Source organism: Phasianus colchicus, chromosome 15 (genome assembly GCF_987193195.1).
Source record: "Phasianus colchicus chromosome 15, bPhaCol1.hap1.1, whole genome shotgun sequence".
Lineage (NCBI taxonomy): Eukaryota > Metazoa > Chordata > Aves > Galliformes > Phasianidae > Phasianus > Phasianus colchicus.
Window position 1 is genome coordinate 2,577,424 of NC_143450.1, and position 20,969 is coordinate 2,598,392.

General features: G+C 50.7%; 1 protein-coding gene across 3 annotated transcripts in view; it reads left to right on the forward strand.

Annotated features, from left to right (window-relative positions):
• Positions 1-20,969, forward strand: part of PCDH1 (protocadherin 1) — a 50,375-nt gene that overhangs the window by 22,736 nt on the left and 6,670 nt on the right. For all 3 annotated transcript variants that reach the window (XM_090150661.1, XM_090150662.1, XM_031597966.2), the window contains exon 4: positions 1,436-1,655. In XM_090150661.1, coding sequence (XP_090006787.1) covers positions 1,436-1,655 — 220 coding nt within the window. The remainder of the gene's footprint in view (positions 1-1,435; positions 1,656-20,969) is intronic.

The window sequence follows — 20,969 nt, forward strand, 5'->3', positions numbered from 1 at the left end:
TTTACTGCTCCTCCTCCATCCACAAGGCCTGATGTCTTTTCAAAGGGAGAAGTTCAATGCCTTGACATGTTTGTTTGTGACAAACCTACCGTGGCTGTTACTCATTTCCTTGTTATCTTGTAGGTACTTACAAAGAGTTCTTTTATCTGTTTCGGTATTTTTCCAGGAACTGAAATTAAGCTAACTGTTTTATAATTCTCCAGATCTTCTTTTTTCTCATCTTTAAAGACAGGCGCTATTTTAGCTCTCTTCCACTTTTCTGGAGCTTCCCTCAACCTGTAAAAATTCTTAAGAAAAAAAAAAAAAAAAGCAGGAAAAAAAAAAAGACAGAAGCCCTAACAGCTCTGAAGTTCCTTAAATCAGGTCTCTAAGCACCTGGGGTGAATTTAATCAGGTCCAACCAACCTAAAAGCAGCAAGCTCATTTAAATGCTCCCTGTGTGTTCCTTCCCCTGGTTAGGCTTGATTCCTTCCCTGTCCTCCTTGGTGCTGGCTGTGTGGGATGTCTGATTGCCACTCCATCTTGGTAAATACTGCAGTGAAAGTAGAATTTAGCCTGAATGGTGCTGTCTTTCAGTGTGTTGGCTCTTTGCCTCCCCATCATTTCCCAGTCCCATTGAGCAGCTCCTTGCGATGTTGATTTTGTGTGTCATTCTCTCTTGGTGTTTATGTTCTCATCATCCTGGTTTTGCCCTGTGAACTTGCCTTACCCTTTCCACTCCTCACTAATCATGACAAAGAGGGATTTTTTGGAAGGATTTGGAGGAGGCTGATGATGCAGCTTAATGACTCTTTGCAACAGCTCCTCGATAACATGAGGGAGAGCAAGCGTGAAGTAGGGCTTGGCAGTGTTTAACGAGCACACAGAAGGAGCGATCGTGACCTGTGATGGAGCATCTCTTACAATGAAAGATGATGAGCTGGAAGCTGTAAGGTGGGGATGATGTCATCCCTGGCTTTGTGCTGAGCCTTGATCCCATTAGAAAGGCTTTCAGTGGAAATGGGTCTCCAAGAGCACTAAGGGGGCATGCAAAGTGGAGGGCAAGGAGACCGCAAGAAGGCTGGGGTGGAGGCCAGCCCATAATTCAGGACATGGTGCTTATGGGGGCCTTTCAGAGCCTGTAGGCTGAGAACTGTGGCACTGAGGGACATGGTTTAGTGGTATGGCGGTGATGAGTTGACGGTTGGATTGGATGATCTTAGTGTTCTTTTCCAACCTTAGTGATTCTGTGATTCTGTGATATACGAACTGTGTGTCCTCCTCGGTGGCAAAGGAGGCAGGGGCCAGAGGAGATGATGGGCATAGGGACTGCAGGGTCCCTTGAGCAGTGTTCGCTGCTGACCCTCTGCCTTCACTGTAGGGTCAATTCTGATGCCCCCTGCTTTGTGTCAACCACCCAGCAAATGAAAACCTCTTCTCTTCTCTCCTCCCACAGTTACCTCATCGCCGAGTGACATTCTCTGCAGCCAGCCAGGCCCAGGACCTACAGGACCCCTCCCAGCACAGCTACTATGACAGCGGGCTTGAGGAGTCGGAGACTCCCAGCAGCAAATCATCATCGGGGCCCCGCATTGGGCCATTGGCTCTGCCCGAGGACCACTATGAGCGTACCACGCCTGATGGCAGCATTGGAGAGATGGAGCACCCTGAGAATGGTAGGTGCTGACAGCACCCGTGTCTCTGCCCACCCCGGGGACCCTGCACCCAGGGCTCTTTAGACTCTGTGCCTTGGTCAGATAGGCTCCCACGTGCAGCTTGGCAGGGCTGGGAGGCTAAAAGCGAAGGAGCAACAAAGGCATGGTGGGGTGGGGAGAGGTGAGGGGATGCCAGGAGGTGGAAGGACCAGGAGGCAGTTCTAACAGCATGATAGGGGGCCCAAAAGACTGTTCTGAGGATGCAGCATGGACATAAGCACACAGAGGGGCTGCCCATGCTGAGTCTGTGGACAGAAGGTCCTGTGGTGCCTACCCCAAGGCAGAGGGCAGGGGTATTGGGTTGTGCTCATCTCCATGCTGTGCTCTTGGAGATGTGAAGCTTCCCTGGGGAGCAGAGAAGAGGTTTAGCAGCACAGGGAATGCATGGGGCGGAGGACCCAGGAGCAGGGTAATGGTAACTTTGAGGTCTCCAGCAGGGCCCTTCAGGTCACCTCTCGCTTGGGTCCATCCCACAGAGCCCTACCAGAGGCATCTGCCATTCCACCACAGCAAAGCTGGCTTTCCCCTGCCCTGGCACAACTTCACCCCTAGTTGTTGTCCCCATGCTGCCTCCGTGCTGCCTGCTGACTGCCTCAAAGTAGTCCCCGCCCCAAGCTAGCTTCTCTGGCCGGCTTCAGTTGCTTCTTCAGCCTTGGCTCTGGCTGTGCACATAACACCAATTTTCCTCTACCCGCTGTCTTCTATGCTCTTGTACTTAGGGGGAGCTTGCTGGGGGGCTGGCAAGCTGAAAGGAATCTCTTGGAGTAGAGAAAGGTAGTGCTAAGAGTTCTCCTGAAATCTGCTGCTTCTGGGAGAATCCTTGACTTTGGGACAGAGTTGAGAGTGTTCAGAAAATCTCGTAGCTGAAACATACTGGGTTCCCCTCTTACAGCACAGAGGGGGCCCAGGGCAACTTGGGGGCCTGAAAGTCTAGCAGTACATCTTCCCCTTCTTCCCAGATTAGTTCCTGGGATAATGTTGCGCCCAACAAAGCAATGCAAGTTTCTGCCGGGTCTGGCTGGGATCCCAAATCCATTGGATGCTCTGGCAATATGAGACACCCTCCCGCCTGAGGGGGTCGTGCAGTCAGCTTTTTTCCCAAAAGCACAAGCCAGACAACTTGGAAAAGCAGTATGGAAAGGTTTCTGGTGCAGGATGACTGCAGTTGACTTGTCAAGAGCCCTCAAGTACCAGCCAGGTGCATGCAGAATGCACAAAGGTCTTGTGTGAAGGGAGCTGCACGTGGCTGTGCTGCTGGGTACAGCAGAGTGGTGGTGTTGGAGCTGAGAGAGGGGATCTTGAGCTCATGAATGTAACAGATGACTCAGAGAAAGTGAAGGAGGAGCAAGGTGAGAGAGGAGAACCTGGAAGTTCTGCAGTAGGAGATGGAGGGCATTCTGCAGTCCTTGGCATGTTCACTGTCCTCTTGCCAGGATGTTATGGGATGAGGAGACCAAAACAAGGCACAGATCTCTGCTCTCTGGTGACAGGGACAGGACCTGAGGGAACGGCATGGAGCTGCATCAGAGGAAGGTTTGGCTGAGTGTTAGGAAAAGGCTCTGCCCCAGAGAGCAGTGGGCATGGAACAGGCTGCACAGGGCAGTGGGCATGGCTCTGAGCTGCTGGAGCTCAAGGAGCATTTGGATAATGCTCTCAGACATAGGCTTTGGATTTGTGGTTTTGGAGCCCAGGGTTGGACTCAGTGATCCCCTTGGGTCCCTTTCAAATGGAGAAATTCTATGGCTCTATGGTTCTAAGGCCAGGGGACACTGCTCAGAGTAGGGGCTGCTGTGGGGGCAAAGCATCCAGGCACCTTTGGAGACCCTGGCCCTAACCCACTCCACAGATTTGGCATTCCCATTGCATAGGAGCTGTGAGTGCTCACAGCGTAGAACAGAAGTCACCTTGCACCCACAGAACCTCGCAGTTCTTTGGGTGCACATAGGATAATGGTGTGCTGGAGCTCCCGTTCTGTTCACTGCCCCCAGCCCGGCTCCCCTCCCGTGGCAGCTGCTGGGTGTCCTGCTGCCTCCAGCACCCGCCCTGACCTGCATAAAATCCAGTGAGAGCCGAGGCTGTGTCGGGGCACGGCTCTGGGGGATCCACTGGCATTAACTCCATCACCCTGGTGCTCTGCAGATTATCTGGCAATGGCAGTTCAGTGAACTTGTGGGGCTGGGGTGAGGGCTGTGATGCCTTAAGCAGACAATAAGGGGACTCAGGTGCCAGGACACGTTGTTTGGGTATCACAACTTTCTGGTTGCATTGGGTTGGTCCATTGGGGCCATATTTCCTATTGTATTCCAGACCTCTCAGTGGCGTGGGACATGCCTTGTTTGTGCAGGGAAGGGTCATGTCATCCTACAAGAGAGCTATGCAACCACTATGACCCTATGGGGATATTTCACCATGCTTCCATTGCCGCTCAGAGTGCTCCAAGAGACTCTGCTTCGTTCTTGTGGAGCTGGGAAGACGGAGCCATTCTTGACCTTATATTAAACTGAAGAGACTAATTGGATCCCACACACCCTATCTTGCGGCACGAGCGCAAGATTGACACGACTGTGCATTTTCTAGGCTTTCATCTAGTTATAAATATCCAACATAACAGGGCTTCCATTGCTTTCTCCAGGAGATTATCCCTGCAGCCGAACCAATCTGATAAGCAAGTATGCAAGGCTATTTATAGCTCCTCAACTAGAAGACAGATCCATGCCTTTTCTTTGTAGATGGTTCTTCACTTGATTAACACACATATCAGTGTCCTCCTTTTTTGGACACCTTTTACTGTGCAGACTGCAGTAAAACGCTCTATTGCAGGGGCTGAGCCAGGTCCTTTTCAGGAGGAATTACGATCTTACTGATGAAGACTCCTCCAATATCTTGGCACTGACGCACCAGTTCCACAGTCATCCCAGGCATTTGTCATCCCTGGTATTTTACCTAGCTGCCCACTGCTTCCTCCCCAGTGTTTTGCCATGCCGCTATCTGCTCCTGTAAGGTTTCTGAGCTTAATCTCCCACTTGTCCACCAGTTGCCTTCACTGGAGACATCTGTTCCCACCATCCAATTAAGCGAGGCTCTGTTGAAGAGCCTGGGAGTGGTCGTGCTCTACAAAGGGTCTTCCACATTGCAGTGTATGCAGAGGTTGGGTAATGGAAGTGCTGGTATGTCTTTCCCCTCTGGTGAAAATTTAGTGGGATCGCTGTGCCAAGCCGTGCAATTTGGAGAATGTTACATAAAGCCTTTTAGGAAATTAGGAGTTGCTATGTGAAGGCTGTTTCATTCTGCTCCTCTGTGGTATGGAGGTACTCGAGATGACAGTACAGTGGTTAAAATATTCCTGAGCTGCACTCTTCAGCCCACAAAACAGGGGCAAATGTTTAATTTGTTTCATCCCCATTATTTAAAGTGGGGACCCCATGCCACTCTTAATGCATGCCATTACAACCCCACACTGAATATGTAATTAACAACCATCCCATGAGCTTTTGCAATGCACTTAGTGCAGCAGTATCTGTACTTCACAGATGTTAATGAGCCCATCTTACAGCTCCCCTTCCAGGGAGGCAGCCCCACCATGGGTGGGGAATGAAATGGGAAAGGATAATCTGAGTTTTCTGAGCTGCTTGCTGGCTTTGGGTGGATGAACAGGCAATGTTTAGGCATCCAATGCTTGGAGGGACTGCAGGATCCTGATGCCACCAAGCAGCAGCCCAGCTGTGGGCAGAGGGTAAAGCGCCAGATGCCTCTGGGCAGCTGCTGATGCATGAGGCGAGAGCAGTGCATCATTGAGAGGCTGTGACAGGGATGGATGCAAAAACCTCTCACTTGGTTCATAGCTACGGGCTTTTCCAACAAGACCAGCCTTTTTTTCTCAAGGTCTCCTGCCTCCTTTGTACACATCAGCATGACTCTTTAGGGAGTGAGCTGAGGTAGCATTTCACAGGTTTGGCTGCTGGACTTATTAGAGAAAGCTCTCTCAGTCCCAATTTCCCTTTGTTTTGAGGAAGACTGGTGAACTGATGAGCTGCTCCTCCTGGCTTCACAACACATCTGACCATCTTTGTGACATGGGTCATAAAATTCTACCCTGTGCATTGTGTATCTAGCTGGGGCTGAGAGGCAGTTCTCTGGGAGCAGATCCAGCTGTGGTAGCTGGTGAAGACCAGTGTGGTCCATCCCCAGTGGGCCAGCCCAGATGTAAGTCCTCTCTGACCCAATTTCACAAACCTGTATTTGAATTCCACTTGAGCATCCCTAGCTTCCACTTCTTCCCATTTAACTTGATAACGTCAGAAGATGCTCCACTTCATACATGCTTGTAGATCACACGCAAGCAAGTCAATGTTAAAGTTCTCTTTGATAGACTCAAAATCCAAGTGAAGTCTCTTCCCATGAGCAGAGCTGAGTCAGGGTGTTTTGGCAGCCACCTTCCCTCCCACCCTTCCTTGAGCTCCTCCCAGCTGCTGCCATCTGCTCCCAGTGCCATCACAGACCTGCAGCTCTGCTCCTGGGCAGCAGCAACATCTGGCAAGGCTTGGCTGTGCGCGCTGCGTTTTGGCAACCCTTCCAAGGGCTGCCTGGGGGACTTATCCTCCTGCTTCCCTTTGCCGCACTTCTGAATGTAGCTCATGTCCTCCTTCCTTTCCTATCATTTTTGTCTCTGCATGACCTCCTATTTGCCAATACCCTTCTATCAGCGTGGACGTGTCCAGATGATAGCCCACAGCTCGCCAGCAGCATCTGCATCTCCACCAAGCACAGATATGATGTGGCTGCTGACACTTATGCTATAGTCTTGCACCAGTCACGTGTGCCCTTTGCTTGCAAACCAAGCTGCCTGTGGCTAGTACTGGGCTGGGCACAACATCTGCTCTAGGTGGAGGTGGGCAGGCCTGGAGAGCCCTCCCATCACTCCATGCTCCTGGTGATAAAATGACTTTGCAGCACCGGGCAGCTGCTATCTCCCATCTCCTACTTCGTTTCAGCTTGGTCATAAGCTTCTCTTTAAGCTTCTCACTATTATTGTTCTGTTCCTCCCCGCCAGCAGCTGGGACGAAAAAATTATTTTGTCTCCTCCAACACAGATCTGCCAGAATGAAGTCTCTAGATCTAAAAACCTATTCTTCTTTTTTTTGCATTATCTTTAAATGTCCCTTTTGTCTTGCAGAAAGAGTTTCAGGCACATGTTCAGTCTGCGGATTTTTTTTTTTTTCTCAAACATACCCTGCAGCATTTTTGCTTTGTTGCAGAAGAATGCTTTGCCCAGACTCCCCTCCTTGCTGTGGTATTCTGGCTGGTGCTGTGTTGCTCCTGGTCGAGCCCCAGTAACTCTGGCCAGGATACCAGTACAGACCTCTTAAAGAGAAATCTCACCTTGTTGGAGGAAGATGGGGATATGGGTGGACAATAAGGAAACATGGTTCTCTGGCTGGCACTACATGTCAGCATCCCCTCTGACTGCCTGAGATCACTTGTGTTGACTGTTGGCTGGGGTCTGGCTAGTGCTTGGATTCAGCACCAAGAGAAGGTGGTGAGACGTGGTGGGATTTTGTTTTATTAAACTGTAGCCTTCTCTTTTATAACTCATCAGGGCTGGAATTATTTACTGTAGATGTTTCATCATTACTAGTGGTTTACAGATCCTGTTCTTGTTTAGGGTAGGCATAATGATGATCTCTCTGTGATCATAGAATCACAGAATTGTTTGAGTTGGAAGAGACCTTTAAAGGTCATCCATCTCAGCTCCCTGCAATGAGCCCCATCCACCCTGACCTTGAATGTCTCCAAGGATGGGACACCCACTTTATTTCTGGACAGCTTGTTCCAGTGCCTCACCATCTTCCACATCTCATCTACTTCTACAGATTACTTCTGTGTTTCTGAGTGGCCCTCCAGTCCACAGACATTTGCATGTCTTTATATGAAATCCTGAGCTTTTCTGCTTTCCTCACATAATGTCGGTGCATCCCAGAAGACAGGTTCTGATTTTCCTAATAGCTACTGAAGGGCAACGTGAGAAAAGATTCTTATCACGAGAAGCAGCATCTGAGAGTCTGCAAATGGCCATGGATTACACCATCTTGGTTTCAACATGCCATCTCTGTCAGAGACATAATTTCAGACTTGTTCTCACCCTTATTTCCTCCTTTCCCTGTTTTCCAGCAGTGTGTCTGGGCAAAATGTCTCTTACAAAAGTCATTGAGGTCAGGGTTGTTGTGGCATGCCACGTCAGCCATGTCACCTTCCTTAATTGTACTGAGGTGAACAGGGTACAGCTGTTTTTCTGCCTCAGACTCAGTAACAAATGCATGTCTACCAGCTAGAGAGAATGCCTTTAATCCTCCCAAGACCTTCTAACGAGTATGCCACTTGCTTCAGAGGCTGTCCAAAATAGCTTTAATAATTCATTTGACATTCTCTTCTTTGTCTCTCAGGATTATGTGTTGATGTACATGTAAGATTGTCCTGAAGTTCTCCAAAGATCCTTGGCAGATTCCAAATCTCTCCAGAGGCATTATTTATTTGAAGGAGCCACATTTCTCTCTTGGATTCTGGTGGCTTTATTCACTCTTTCTATCCCTGAACTGTGACTGCAGCTTATGAAGAATTTGGATAGAATGATCTCTCCGTGTCAGTGCCCCAGAGGCAGAAACTTCCATATTTCTATAGGAAGATGCCTTCCCTCATAGGATAGATAGGACCCTGTGGCTGTATTTACACCTCCTCCATTTGAAATAGGACTCCTTAAGTTTTTGCTCTTCCTTTCAGCCCCATGCTGGGATGTGGCATCTTCCTTTCCCTCTTGCTGTTTGTGGCAAGGTGATTGGAAAAAACAGAACACCATCTCCCTTCTCTTTTGTTCACGTTCCTCCTGCTCTGAATGTATCAGGTGGAGAAAATGCTGTCAGTTTTCTTAATCTCTATTCTTTCTTTTGTTTGGAAGCATTTTAAAACTTTACATTTTAAAACCAAAAGGTAAAAACAAAGAAGAGTGGCTTTGGAACCACCAAACTTGGCAGTTTCTGCTGTGACTTTTCTCATGGGCTCCTACCACAAAAGGAAGGGAGGAGAGAGCTTTTATCTGAGAATTATAAATGAGCTTTTGAAGGGGAGAAAAATTTTGCTGTCCCAGGCAAAGGAGGATTTCAGTTTCCCAGTGATGCTGAGAACAATGGTAGATTAACCCAACACGTCAAGTTGTGTCAAGCAGGTATTCCTTTATTGCAGTGCACATAAGGGATCGTTCTGCCCAATACCTGCACCTTGGCTCATGTGCAGGTTACATTTATTGGTTGTGCTCATACATATTCATGTTTTTACCCAGAATTTCATGCATACGCTAAATGTTTTTCTCAAACTCACTAATGTTTTCTTAGAACTGATTAACAAAAGACCCTCTCCCTTAGAACATGCACAGTCACCCCTGAGGGTATTCTTGGTGGTCATCTGGGGTCGAGGGAGGAAGGCTGATAATCTTCATCGCTCCTAAATTTTTGGCCCCAGTCTTCAGGAGTGTGCTCAGTAAGGTATTTGCCTCCTATTCAAATATGGTTTCTCTTATATGTCCTAAAAGGGCCCCTCCATCTTCAGTTTGACTTCATTTTCCTTCCTTATCTTTAAAATGCCACGTATGGTTCCTGCAGATACTGATACTTGCAATATTCGAGGTCCTCACTCCATCACCTTTCTGGCAGACGAGAGAAGACTGGAGATGCCATGTAGCTGCCACAGGCAGGACAGGAATCCTTTCCTCACCACTGCATCTTAGCAGGGTTGAAGCCGAGTCTCAGCTCTGTGGCATTAAATCAGAGAGATCTTCACCTTCATAATGTGGTTACAAGCAGAGCTGTAGAGTGCTGTGGTGTGTAGGCTACTGCCTTCAGCCTGCACTGTAATTACATAGGTTTTTTTTTTTTTTTTTTTGCCATTGCCTGGCAATGGCTGCAGATGCCTAAGCATGATTGTCATCAACAGCTATTCTTATCTGCACCATGTCTGAGCACCCTTTCTTTGGTTTGGTACAAAGTCTATTTGCCAAAGAATAGGTCGTCATCCCCAAGCTATTTGTGGGTTCAACTCAAGGTCACTAGACTTGGTTACTGGAAGCAGCTTTCAGACAGAAGGTTGGGCCCCTTCTTCCTTCTGCAGCATTGCTCAGAATGACGGGTTGGGCAAAGAAACTTCAGGCTTAAAAATATGCATTAGAGCAGGGCTTGAGCCCCCAAGCTTGGTCCTGCTGCTGGGCAGTGCTCTGGAACAGTTGCAGCAGCCCAAGTGCCATCCATGGGAAGCAGCAGTTGAGCTGGGACCGTTTTGGTGCCAGTGCCCTGTGTGCTGTTCTCAAGAGTGCCAGCACAGGCAGTGCCCTACTCCACTGTGCTTTGCTCATCTCAGTCCCTGTGTCACATGCTCTGCCATGTCAGCACAGCTGCGTGGCAGCATTCAGACTGGATAGGGGAGCGGGACAGGCTGAAGTTTTGCTGGGTCACTGTTTCTATTTGCCAGACTCCTCCAAGCAATTTTCCCATCCTGACTCCACCAGGAGCAGGACCTGCAGAGGGACCACGAGCAGCCAGAGGTTGGTGTTCAGATCCAGAATGTCTAAGCCAGAATAAGCAACCAAGAGTAAAAGCAATAGACAACTTAGATCCCTCAGCGGTCCCAGACTATTTGTTGTTTTCAAAGAGCTGCTCCCTTAGAAAGCTCCTTTTGAAGTAATTTGACACGTCGTTTCCAGCTCCTCTATGATCTAGCTCGGTTATTTCCCCTTTATCTGCCTCCGAGAGCACCTGAATATCTCTATAAACCTGCCAGTGCCTCCTCCCATGCAAGGGGACATGCATTAGTACGGGATTTAAACTTAATGCCCGAGAAGCTTATGAAGTCTCCCATTTGAGCTTCTCGAGGACTTCACACTGCATCTTTTTCTCATAAAAATAGCATGTGCCTGAGTTTGAAGGATTGGTCAGCTGCAGATACCTCAGATGGAAAATCCCTCTTGTCGGCGTGAGATAGAGGATAAGGGATTCATTCCTGTCCCCAGTGAAATCAATGCGAGCTTTGCTATTGAGACAGGTCAAATGTCAGTCTCAGTTGTTCGCTCTTCCCTAGGATTTTATCCTTTGTGCTCGCACTATCAATGAATCTCTCTTCCTGTCTCCTTTCCACAAGCTCTCATCCATCCTGATTTGAAGTCACCTCCATTAAGTGGTTGTAACGCTAGCTCTTTGCTTTACTTGCAGAGAGGACACTCCATAAATCTAACATTAGTCATGGCATCTGGCGAGAGCTACCAAGGATAGGCCGCTTTGACTCAGAGGTTATCTAACCGTATCAGCCCCCGCATTTGCCTTCCTCTCAGGGAGCCCAGGCTTCCTGGCAGGATCTAGGGCTCGTTTAGTGTGTGCTGATGCAGCCCTGCAATTTGCTCAGGGCTTCCTACAGGAGCAGCAGAGCAATCAGCTCCTTGCTCCCAGGGCTATGTGGTCACACCTGGGCTCCCTCTTCACCTCCTCATCCCTCTCCATGGTCCAAGCAGGACAGCAAGTGCTCTGCAATCAACTGCACATTGGTCCCCTGGTGTTCTTCACGGTGGGTGGGATCCCTGTTCATTGGTAGATGCATTCAGGTGTATCTCCATCAGGAGACTGAGGACAGGCTGTGCAGATGCACTGGGTTATGGGACTTCCTAGGTAACCTGCAGTGGCCTTCAGATGGGCTCCTCATGGAAAGGGAGAGCTGCAGTTCATAGAATCCTAGAACCTTGGAATATACCTGGTTGGAGGGGATTGATAGGGATCATCATGTCTAACTCCTGGTTCCACACTGCACCACCCAAAAGCCAAACTGTATGTCTTAGAATGCTGTCCTGTGGCAGCTCAGGGCTGTGCCCACTGCCCTCGGTGTTTGTTGCATGCCCACTGTCCTCTGGTGCAGAATTCCTTCCTAACACCCCTCCTGACCCACTCCTGATGCAGCTCCTTGCCATTCCCTTGGGTCCTGTTGCTGATGCCCAGGCTCTGGTGGATACCAAGTCCGACCCACTGCCCTGCTGCTGAATACAAAGAACCAAAGTTTGTTCTTGGGCCTTGGAGCCAACAGGCATGGCACAGCTCACATCCTTTGGGCTGAACTCTCTTGGTTGAGGTGACTTCACCCATCCTGCTCACTGGGAAAGGCTCCTCCATGGGGCTCACCCTATGCTGTGCCCAGGCTCTGTCTGGCAGAGATGCTCAGCTCTGGGTAAAGGCAGATCATCTGCAGAAACAACCTTGGTGACGAGGATTGTGCTGGTGACAGTTCTTGGAGCAGCTGGAATTTATACCCAGGGCCATTACTGGAGGATGAGACCTGGCTGAACTGACTGTACTTAAAGCCATTTAGGGGAACAAGCAAAAATGCAGTGTGTCAGGAAGCAGCTTGGCTGGTCTGTGTGTGTGAGAGAGGACGTGTGCCTCTGGTTCAGGCTGTCGGTGGTCATTTACTCGTTCAGGTTGTAAATGGTGAAATGTTCTTATGTGGATGGCCATCAACCCATTGGTGAGGCGGGGTGCTAGGGCTGCACAGACACGAGTTCATAAAAGCAGCAGTTCTCAATCAGTTATATGGCTGTGTCTGCTTTACAACAACCTTGCTCAGAAACGAACAAGCCAGGAGGCAGTGAGAGCAAGGAAAATTAGGATCTGGTCTTCACTCAGGGATGTGTCAGAACAGCATGTTGTGGTGTTTTATGGCTGCTGGGGAGAGAGAAGATGGAGTAAGGAATGTAAAATGACAGAGAGTGAGTAGATGTGATATTTGCCTGATGTATTTTGCTAGTAATTAGTATAATGCCAATTAAATATAAGTAATCTTTTCTTCTGCTGTATAAGTTATTGCTTGAAAATATGCCAGCTAAAACCAAGATATTACACTATGAGAGGTAGGGAGGTCTCTGTTCCTTGAGGATCTCCAGATGAAATTACCCAGACAACAGGGATCTTGACAAAAGCAAGGCTTATTATTATCTAGAAGGAAAATGAATAAAAGCCAAAGAAATTGCGGATTCTGTGTCTGGCTGCTCATTAGCCACACAGGAGGGGCACCCACAGAGACACACCAGGGAGAAAAAGCAAACATCTTGCATTCCTGGAGACAGTGCTTTGCCAGTATTGTTCCCCATTGCCTCCCTCAACCTTGCCATGCTTGGGCTGCTCTCCTCTGGCACTCCCCACTACCCACACGTATTTATCCTCCCCCCAGCACTATTTTCCCTTTGCTGACCCATTCAGTGAGGCTCAACACTTGGGCTGCTTTGCCCCTTGGTTCCCTGGGACGTCAGCCTCCTTAATGATGATTAATAGCTTCCTTCAAAGGGTCAGTTGCTGATCTTAGACATCTCGAATCACAGATGCTTCTGAGGTCTCTACCTGGCTGGTTTGGAGCTTCTCTTTCGAGCAGGTTTGCTGCTGTTTCTCTCAAAGCTGTACATTCATTTTCTACTGAGCTATAAGGAGCAGAACTGCTACTATTATCTCCTTTTGAAAAACAACCTGTACAAATCTCTCCCTTGCACAGATTCTGGAAGTTTTCATGCATCTCTGTTGGACCGTGAAATCAAAATCTCCTCCTGATAGTCCAACTGTTTGCTCACGCTGTGCTCTGAGGGTGATGGAATCCGCAAATCCCTTCGGCCACTGTGCCTCAAATGCAAAATGAGGCTGTGTCCTCCCTACCCCGCCAGGTATAGGCTCTGTGTTCATTAAAACACACAGCATATCTGCTCAGCATCTCCAGGACTCCCTCCAGGGTGCAGACCTGGCTGCACCCAAGCTGCAACACTTGGGATCTGCAACATCCAGTGGTAGTGGGGGTTGGTGCTCCCCCTCCAGTGACATTACCCTTCACATTCCCACTATACTACAAGAGTGTCATCCCAGTAACAAACATAGGGCTCAGCAGTGCTCATCAGCATCTGGTGGATATTCTTTTTGCCCATGTCTTCCCGCACAGAGCCCAGCCTGCTCTATTCCCCACTCCTACCCCTCCCTTTTCTCAGAGATGTGCCAATGCCCTCCTGTGCATGCTCACGTTTGCAAGCTGCAGTGGCACTGACAGCTCCCATTTTTACATGAGCAGAAGGCACCTCCCCATGCACATCCCTGAGCCGCATCCCTCAGTCCCTCCGCTAGCAGGACGGCAAGCAATGTGATCCACAAACGTCACCCACCTGGCCTCATTCCTTGGCACGTGCACAGGGCGTGTGCTGCTCCTGCTGTGTGCCAGTCACCAACCCCCTCCCATTCGGCTTCCACTGCGGATTTCCACCCTGTGAGCATGTGGATGTTGGAGGAGCGACCAATGTATGATTTTGGTGAGCGGATCCTCAGCACAGTTCAGAGGCATGGTCTCCCCTGCATGGGTTGCCCTTGTCCTTCTGCAGCCTGACATCCTCCTCTAGAGTCAGGTCATTCATCCTGTGTTTTTCATGAAGGTCTTGGACTTGATGATCCCCGGAGGTCCATTCCAATCCCTACAATTCTGTGATCTGTATGCAATTGAGCATGCTCAACCTGCTCCTTTCCCCTTCCAAACCTTGATTCCTTTTCTCTGTAGGAGGCACTTCAGAGAGCCCCCAGCCCCCAGCTGTTTCAGGGCAATATCCCATAACTGCATTGGGTTTCACATTGGGTGCTCTGAGGCTGGTGGTGGAACCCAGCCCGGTGTGCACCAGACCTCCTCGCAGGGCACCCCAGGCAGGATCCACGCAAAGGCAACAAGGCTTGTGCACACTGACCTGTACCACCAACCCTAATCTCAGTTCCTTGGGCTCATCCTTACCCAGGGCTGCTCCTCCTCATTCCCAATCCCATGTCTCCCACTGGGCAGTGGGTTGTCCGCCAGCAGCCCCCTGGCTGAGGCAAACCCCTCACACCAAGTTGTGCTTCTATCTGTCACTCAACACCTAGGTGACTCCTGAAGCCTTGAGTAGCACTTTGAGTGCAGCTCCCACCCTCCCCTTCCCCCCCCTCCCCACAAGAACAATTTCCCCTGATTCATTGTCCTGCTAGCAAAAGATTATTAAATTGTTGATGGAGCTTAACAAAGGTTTTGTTCAAAGGCAGACTCATGAATGCCAGTTCTTTTCTCCTTGACACAAGAGCTGCAATAATGCCGCACAATGAACAGCAGCCACGCAGGAGTGGGAGCAGTGCTCATAATGCCACGTGTCCCCAAGTCCCCATGCTCCCCCAGGATGCTCTCCACACCACCCACATGCAAACCTCCAGGTGAGGTCCAAAACCTACAGCCAGTTCACACTGTTTATTTGTTTTTCTCATGTGAACCATTATTGGGATGCCAGGAGGATGGAGGAGCTGGGAGGTGGGTGCACGGTGCTGGCACAAGGCTGGCATTGCTGCTCCCGTCCCCCACCTTCTCCCACTGCAGCTTCCACATCCCGCAGCGGGGATCATTAGAGAGGCTGCGCAGCCTCAGGCTGCTTGACATTTAGCATTATTCAGGCTTATTTTCTATTGCTTATCACTTCAGCAGATTTCTAACACTAAAGCTTAAATTTTCCATGCTGGGTTTCCCTCAGGTTCATTTCTTTTTCTTTTCTTTTTTTTTCTTAAGTTTTAGTGAAGGTGTTCCAGCTGTTTTGTGAGAACAAGGCATGCTGTCTCGGCCCTGCTAACAAACCGCTTATAAGAATTCCCTTTCAAGACACATTAGCTTAAATACGCTTCAGAAGAGAGGTGTGGAATTTGGCACAGCAGCTGCCAGCATCGGCTGGGGGTTGTTTGTCCCCAAAGGGCCAAAACTTTTCAGTGCATGGCTGTCAGTGCATGGCCCCACGGAGCTGCACCCACGCACCATTCTGTGTCCTCTGAGCAGCATCGTGCTCCAGCACTGCCCTTGTGCAAACTCAGTCCCCCTAGCAACCCTGGCACAGGAGCTCTGGGTACATCCCCCTGGTGCAATCCCCTTTCCCAGCACTTCAGGTGTCCTCAGATTGTTTTTGGGGTGCTGTGGGACATAGGACACTCCTGGCTGATGGCAGGGTTTGGCTCCAAGGGACTCTTCTCCCCAGTGTTGGCCTTCCCCGGGTATATTCCCTGCCCTCATCCCGCTCCCTGCAGAGACTGCCTCAAGCTCCACTGCCCTCCCTGATGAGCTGCTGCCAGGAAGGGAAGCATGGCTGCAGCTTTAATTAAATGATAAGGGCAGAGCCCCGGAAGTGTGGAGATAAGTGCAGTGGTGTCTGCCACCACACTTGCCTGGGCTCTTACTAATTAGCTCAGAGAAGCTTTGTAGAGGATGGTTAACCCTTGGAGGGAGGCAGATGCAGCCTGAGGCTTGGGATGCTGCAAGTCACACAGGGGCTAAGGGGACCCCTCCATGTGCCAGAACACCTTTCCCAGGCTTAGGTGCGAGGTGGAGCTCTAGGGTCAGCCACGCAGGTTCCTTCTGTAAGAAGCATTTGGTGCTTTAATGCATCCCATGCCAGGTTGCTGTGCTCATTCCTTCCTGGGGACAGTGGCAAGGGTGCAGGAGCCATGGGAGAGTTCTCCAGTCCCCCTCAGAAGCTGTGGGAGAGCAGGAAGGAGATGGGGTAAGAGGCTGTTTATGGGAAGATGTCAGCAACCCATAACAATGAGGACCAGGAGATCAGAGGACTAGATGCCCCAAGGACCCTGACCTCTGCTCTCCTTCTAATCACCCAAGCTGGGGCTGGTGAGCAATCATTTTGGGGGCCATAGAAGGGCTTCTCTTCTGTGGGCACTCCATCACTCAGGCAGGCAGCTGGGACTCTGCTCCTCCTGAGCACCCCATCCCATTGTCTGCATGTGTCCTTGCATTCCCAGAGAGCCCAAGTGGGACAGGAGGACAGCCAGACCACAGACCCAGGCTGGGACCCCTATGGGAACATCTGGGAGGAATACTATGTGCAGGAGGTGTTGGCAAAGGCCAAGTGGGAATGGTGCACGCAGTGATAGTCGGTATTTGGGCAGCAGGAATGCGCATCAGAGGCATGCATGCGCTAAGAGCCCCTGGGGATGGCAGGTGTTGTTCCCTGCGTGTTTACATAACCATCATTAGCCCTCGCAAGAGAGGATGCAAAAGCCAGAAGGGGAGGAACAGGCAGCCTGCAACGACAGGGGCAGATGAACCAGCTGGGGACATCTCATCCCACCTCCCAAAGGTACTGCAGCAGCTGGTGCTCACCTGACCAGTGACCCAGCCAGGTGATATGGGGGCACTTGGGGAAGTGGGGGAGGACTTTGGCTATGGCACTGTTTGATTTGGGTACTGCAGGGCTCCCTGACCCTCCTGGAGGTTATTTAGTGGGTATCTGTTGTTTGCAGGTGTTGCGAGAAGTTCTCGGTTGGCAAAAGGACAGTTGGGGCAATATAGGCAGTAAGGCTTCGTATCATAAGTAGACTTGACACTGTTCTTTATCATAGAATGATGACAGTTGTACGCAGAGATCATGTAGTCCAACCCCAACCCATCCCCACCATGCCCATTAACCACATCCCTCAATGCCACATCTACACATCTCCTGAACATTCCCAGGGATGGTGACTTTAATTGCAAGGAAACAGTTTTTCATGGTGGGCATCTGCTGCTTACCAAATATTTTGAAAAGCGTCAGTGAAATCTGTCCAGATAGCTCATTTCCAAGTGGAGGTAGGGAAGGAAATGGCTGTTTTTTCTCACTGGTAAAGGAATCCCACTGCCCCCCAGCCCCACGCTTTGAAGATGCAATTTGCTGTGATCTCCTGACCCCTTCATTGTGCCTTCTTTGCTTTCTGCAGCCCATAGGGTGGAGTACCAATGGCAGAGCCTCTCCCCCCAGCCCAAACCTGGTGCACCACCGAGGTGTCCTCATCCTCTTTACAGGAGGACCCCACAAAAGAGAAACGTTTTCCACCAGACAGTGCCTCTGGTCTGCATCACAAAGCAGATTTGTAAGAAGTGAATTAAAACTGCGGGGGCAATCCTAATTTTGGCATTTCCTAACCTTTGAACCCCATAATCCTATTAAGGTAGTTCTTAACGTAATTATTCTGTAATTTAATGTTATAATTCTGCTTTTTATAGTCCCACAAAGGTTGAAGCCCTGTGGTGCCAGGGCAGGAGATCATCCAAGCAGCACCGCAAGCACAGACTGTGTGACAGGGGATGAGATTTTCTTCCCTGGGTATTACAAGGATCGCAGATGGCGATTTTGGAGGTCTTCTCCTGAGCTGCAGCTGTCGGTTTGGATGTTCCCAGTGCCGGTGGTGCGAATCGCACCCTGTTGCCGTGGCAATGTCTGTGGGCTGTGGGCTGCAGGCACAGCAGCAGTGGGAGGTGGCCCTGAAGCTCCAGCAGCAAAGGGAGGGGATGGGAGATGCGCCCCAGGTGCGGAGTGGTGACAGAAAGGTTCAGCATTCTGCTACCTGTGCTGGTGATGCTAGGGCTGGTGGGTGCATCTGTCCCCATTAGTGACACACTGGTTCTGCTGTGATACCCTTGACGGGATCTGGGAAGTCATTTACTTCAGCTCTGCAGCTCGTATGTGCTGCTGTAAATACACTCCAGGGGCCACAGTTTGTTCTGTGTATGCATCTGGGTGCTGACAAGCCATTGTGTTCAGAGAAAGCTGTCTGCACTGGTGTTTAGCCACCATCATTCAGCATTCGGGCAGTACTGCAGGGTCTGGGGGAGACGGCTGTGTGCCATCTAGCTGCTAACTTGGGTGCCTAGGAGAAACCCATCTATGTGCTGGCATCAGAGCTGCACCTCTCTCAGTATTTATTGAGAGCACTGGTGTTGTTTGCTATGGCCTGGGAGCATTAGGTGTGGTGTTGAGCTGCAGCAACCACCGGATGGGCACCACCGGGTCACTCTCGGATACCAGGAGCCATCTGTTTGCGTGTGCCACAATGGTGTTAAGTTTGGAAAGCCATCTGCCTGGGTGATGTCGTGCTAGAATCGGTCCCCAAAGCCGTCTGTCTGGGTGTTGTAGTGCGAGGAATGGTCCTGCAAACCGTCTGCCCGGGTGCTGTGGGGACAGCATTAGCTCAGTCCAGGAAAATAGGGGCTGACGTGGTCGGTGCGGAGCGCTCTGCTGCTGCTCTCAGCTTCTGATATTTCTCTGCTCATCGATCTTTGGAGCATCGCTGTGGAAACGGGCACAGCTCCAGCAGCTTTCCCTGAGGCCTGGAAAGTGAAATCAGGATTGTGCTGGTGCTGCCCAGAGGCAGAGGGCTTCTGGTGGTGGCCATGTGCTGTGTGGGAACTGGGGACCAGGAGGGATGGGTGTGGGCAGCAGGAGGGGAGTGTGATGCTTCAGCCCCCCATATCTAGAGGATGAGCATCCAATTGTCATGCTCCCATAAAGGAGGTCTGGGGTCTGCACTTTGCAGCAGAGCAGCTCAGGGCTCTGCAGCCACCTCCCAGATCCCAAAAGCCCTTTGAAGATGAAGGGGCAATGGAAGGAGCCCTCAAGTTCCCTGCATCAAAGGGATCACATGCAGAGCCAAATAGGGCAGGAAGCAGGGGATGGGCTGCTGAGCACTTGCTGCTCCAGTGGTGCAAGGGGAAGGCACAGAGAAGGCTGAGATGAGAGTGGGAAGGGACCCATACAAAGATATGAAGATATGGGGCTGCTGGTGTATAAAAACAGGATTTCTGGGTGCACTATCCAACTAGATGCACTGAGAGGAAGCAAGGAAGCGGGAGCAGAGCATGAAGCAGCAGTGCCTGGAGCAAGCAGCACTGCAGGAGAGAGGTACCTGGAGGGAACAGTGCTGTGAAACATGGTACCTGCAGGACGTGGCAGTGCCTGGAGGGAGGAAAGCCACAGGGGGTACCTGAAGGAGTGGCAGCACAGAACATGGCACCTGAAGGACGTGGCGCTGTGGGGGATCGGTACCTATAGGCAGCAGCACGGTGGGGAATGGTGCTCACTGGGAACGGCGCCGTGGGGGGACGGCACCTGGAGAGAGCATCGCCACGGGGCACAGCACCTGTGGGGAGCAGTGCTGTGGGGAGCCACGCTGCTGGGGAGCGGTACCTGGAGAGAGAGGGAGAGAATAGCAGCTGGTAGCGGGATGGCAGTGTGAAATGGGGAGATGGGGAGAGCGCTGTGGATGGTGGTGCCAATGGGTGTGAGAACTTCAGGTGGAAAACTCCAGGAAGTGATGGTGAAGCAGGGGAATGGTGCTGGTATTAGGGAGCTGTTGGGAGGAGCAACACCAGGGATCAGGAGATCCCAGGGGATGGGGGCAGGGAGGATGGTGCTGTTGGAGTGGGATACCATGGAAGGTCATCACTGTAAGGGATGTCCCAGCAGTAGTCAGCGGAGCCCTGAGGGCTTGGTGCTAGAGGAGCAATGTTTTCATGTGTCTGCACCAAGGAACAGAGATGGTAAAGCTGCCAAAGTCCTGCTTAGCCAAAAAAAAAAGCTGTGTGGAAAGAATTCTTGGGGCAGGTGCAGTGCTGTTGGGCTCTGAGCAGGAGTGGCTGGCTGAGTTAGATGCTGATGTTCTCTGTACCATCAGGTGGGGAAGATGACTCTTTGCAATGTCACGCTTCAGGAATGCATCCTGCTTTGCCTCCAAGCTGCTTCCCGCATCTCTGCAGCCCTGAACCTCCCTGCTCCCTCCTTGCATGCTATGCTTCCTTCTTCTTCCTCCAGGCTTCTTTGCACCCTGTGCTGTGTCCTGCTGTCTCATATCCTCAGTCTCATGTTCCTCCCTCCCAGAGCTGTTCCTCTGCATCCTATCACCCCCAAATTCACACCCACGTGTGTTGCAGCACCCCTGTTCCCCCAGCCCCACACAGCACACTCTCGGTCATGATGTCTGATTTGAATGGAAGAAGCAAACCAGACCATGCACACTGGAGATGGTGGCACGAAACCATGCTCCAGACTGACTCTCAGCATGTGTTGAAGATACTTGGCTTATGGTGGGTGAGGGACCCCCGGCCCATCTACTGCAGGAGATGGAAGTGCTGCTGAGTGATGCTGCCTGCTTTTGTCTCCTCTCTAATGGTGCTCAAGTGCACTGCTGAAATCTCCCACGAAGAGCAATAAAACTACTAGAAGAGCCCTTGCGAGCGGGAAACAGAAAGATAATTAGCAGAGGCACCAATATGTGCCTCTTCCCGAAGGAGACGGCCCAGCACAGCCTCCTGCACAAAGAGCAGAGGTGCCCTGGATGCTGCAGAGCAGGGCTGCTGGAGGGAGTTTCCCCTCCTCCAGCTGGGGCCAGGACCCAGGCGCATCTATGAATG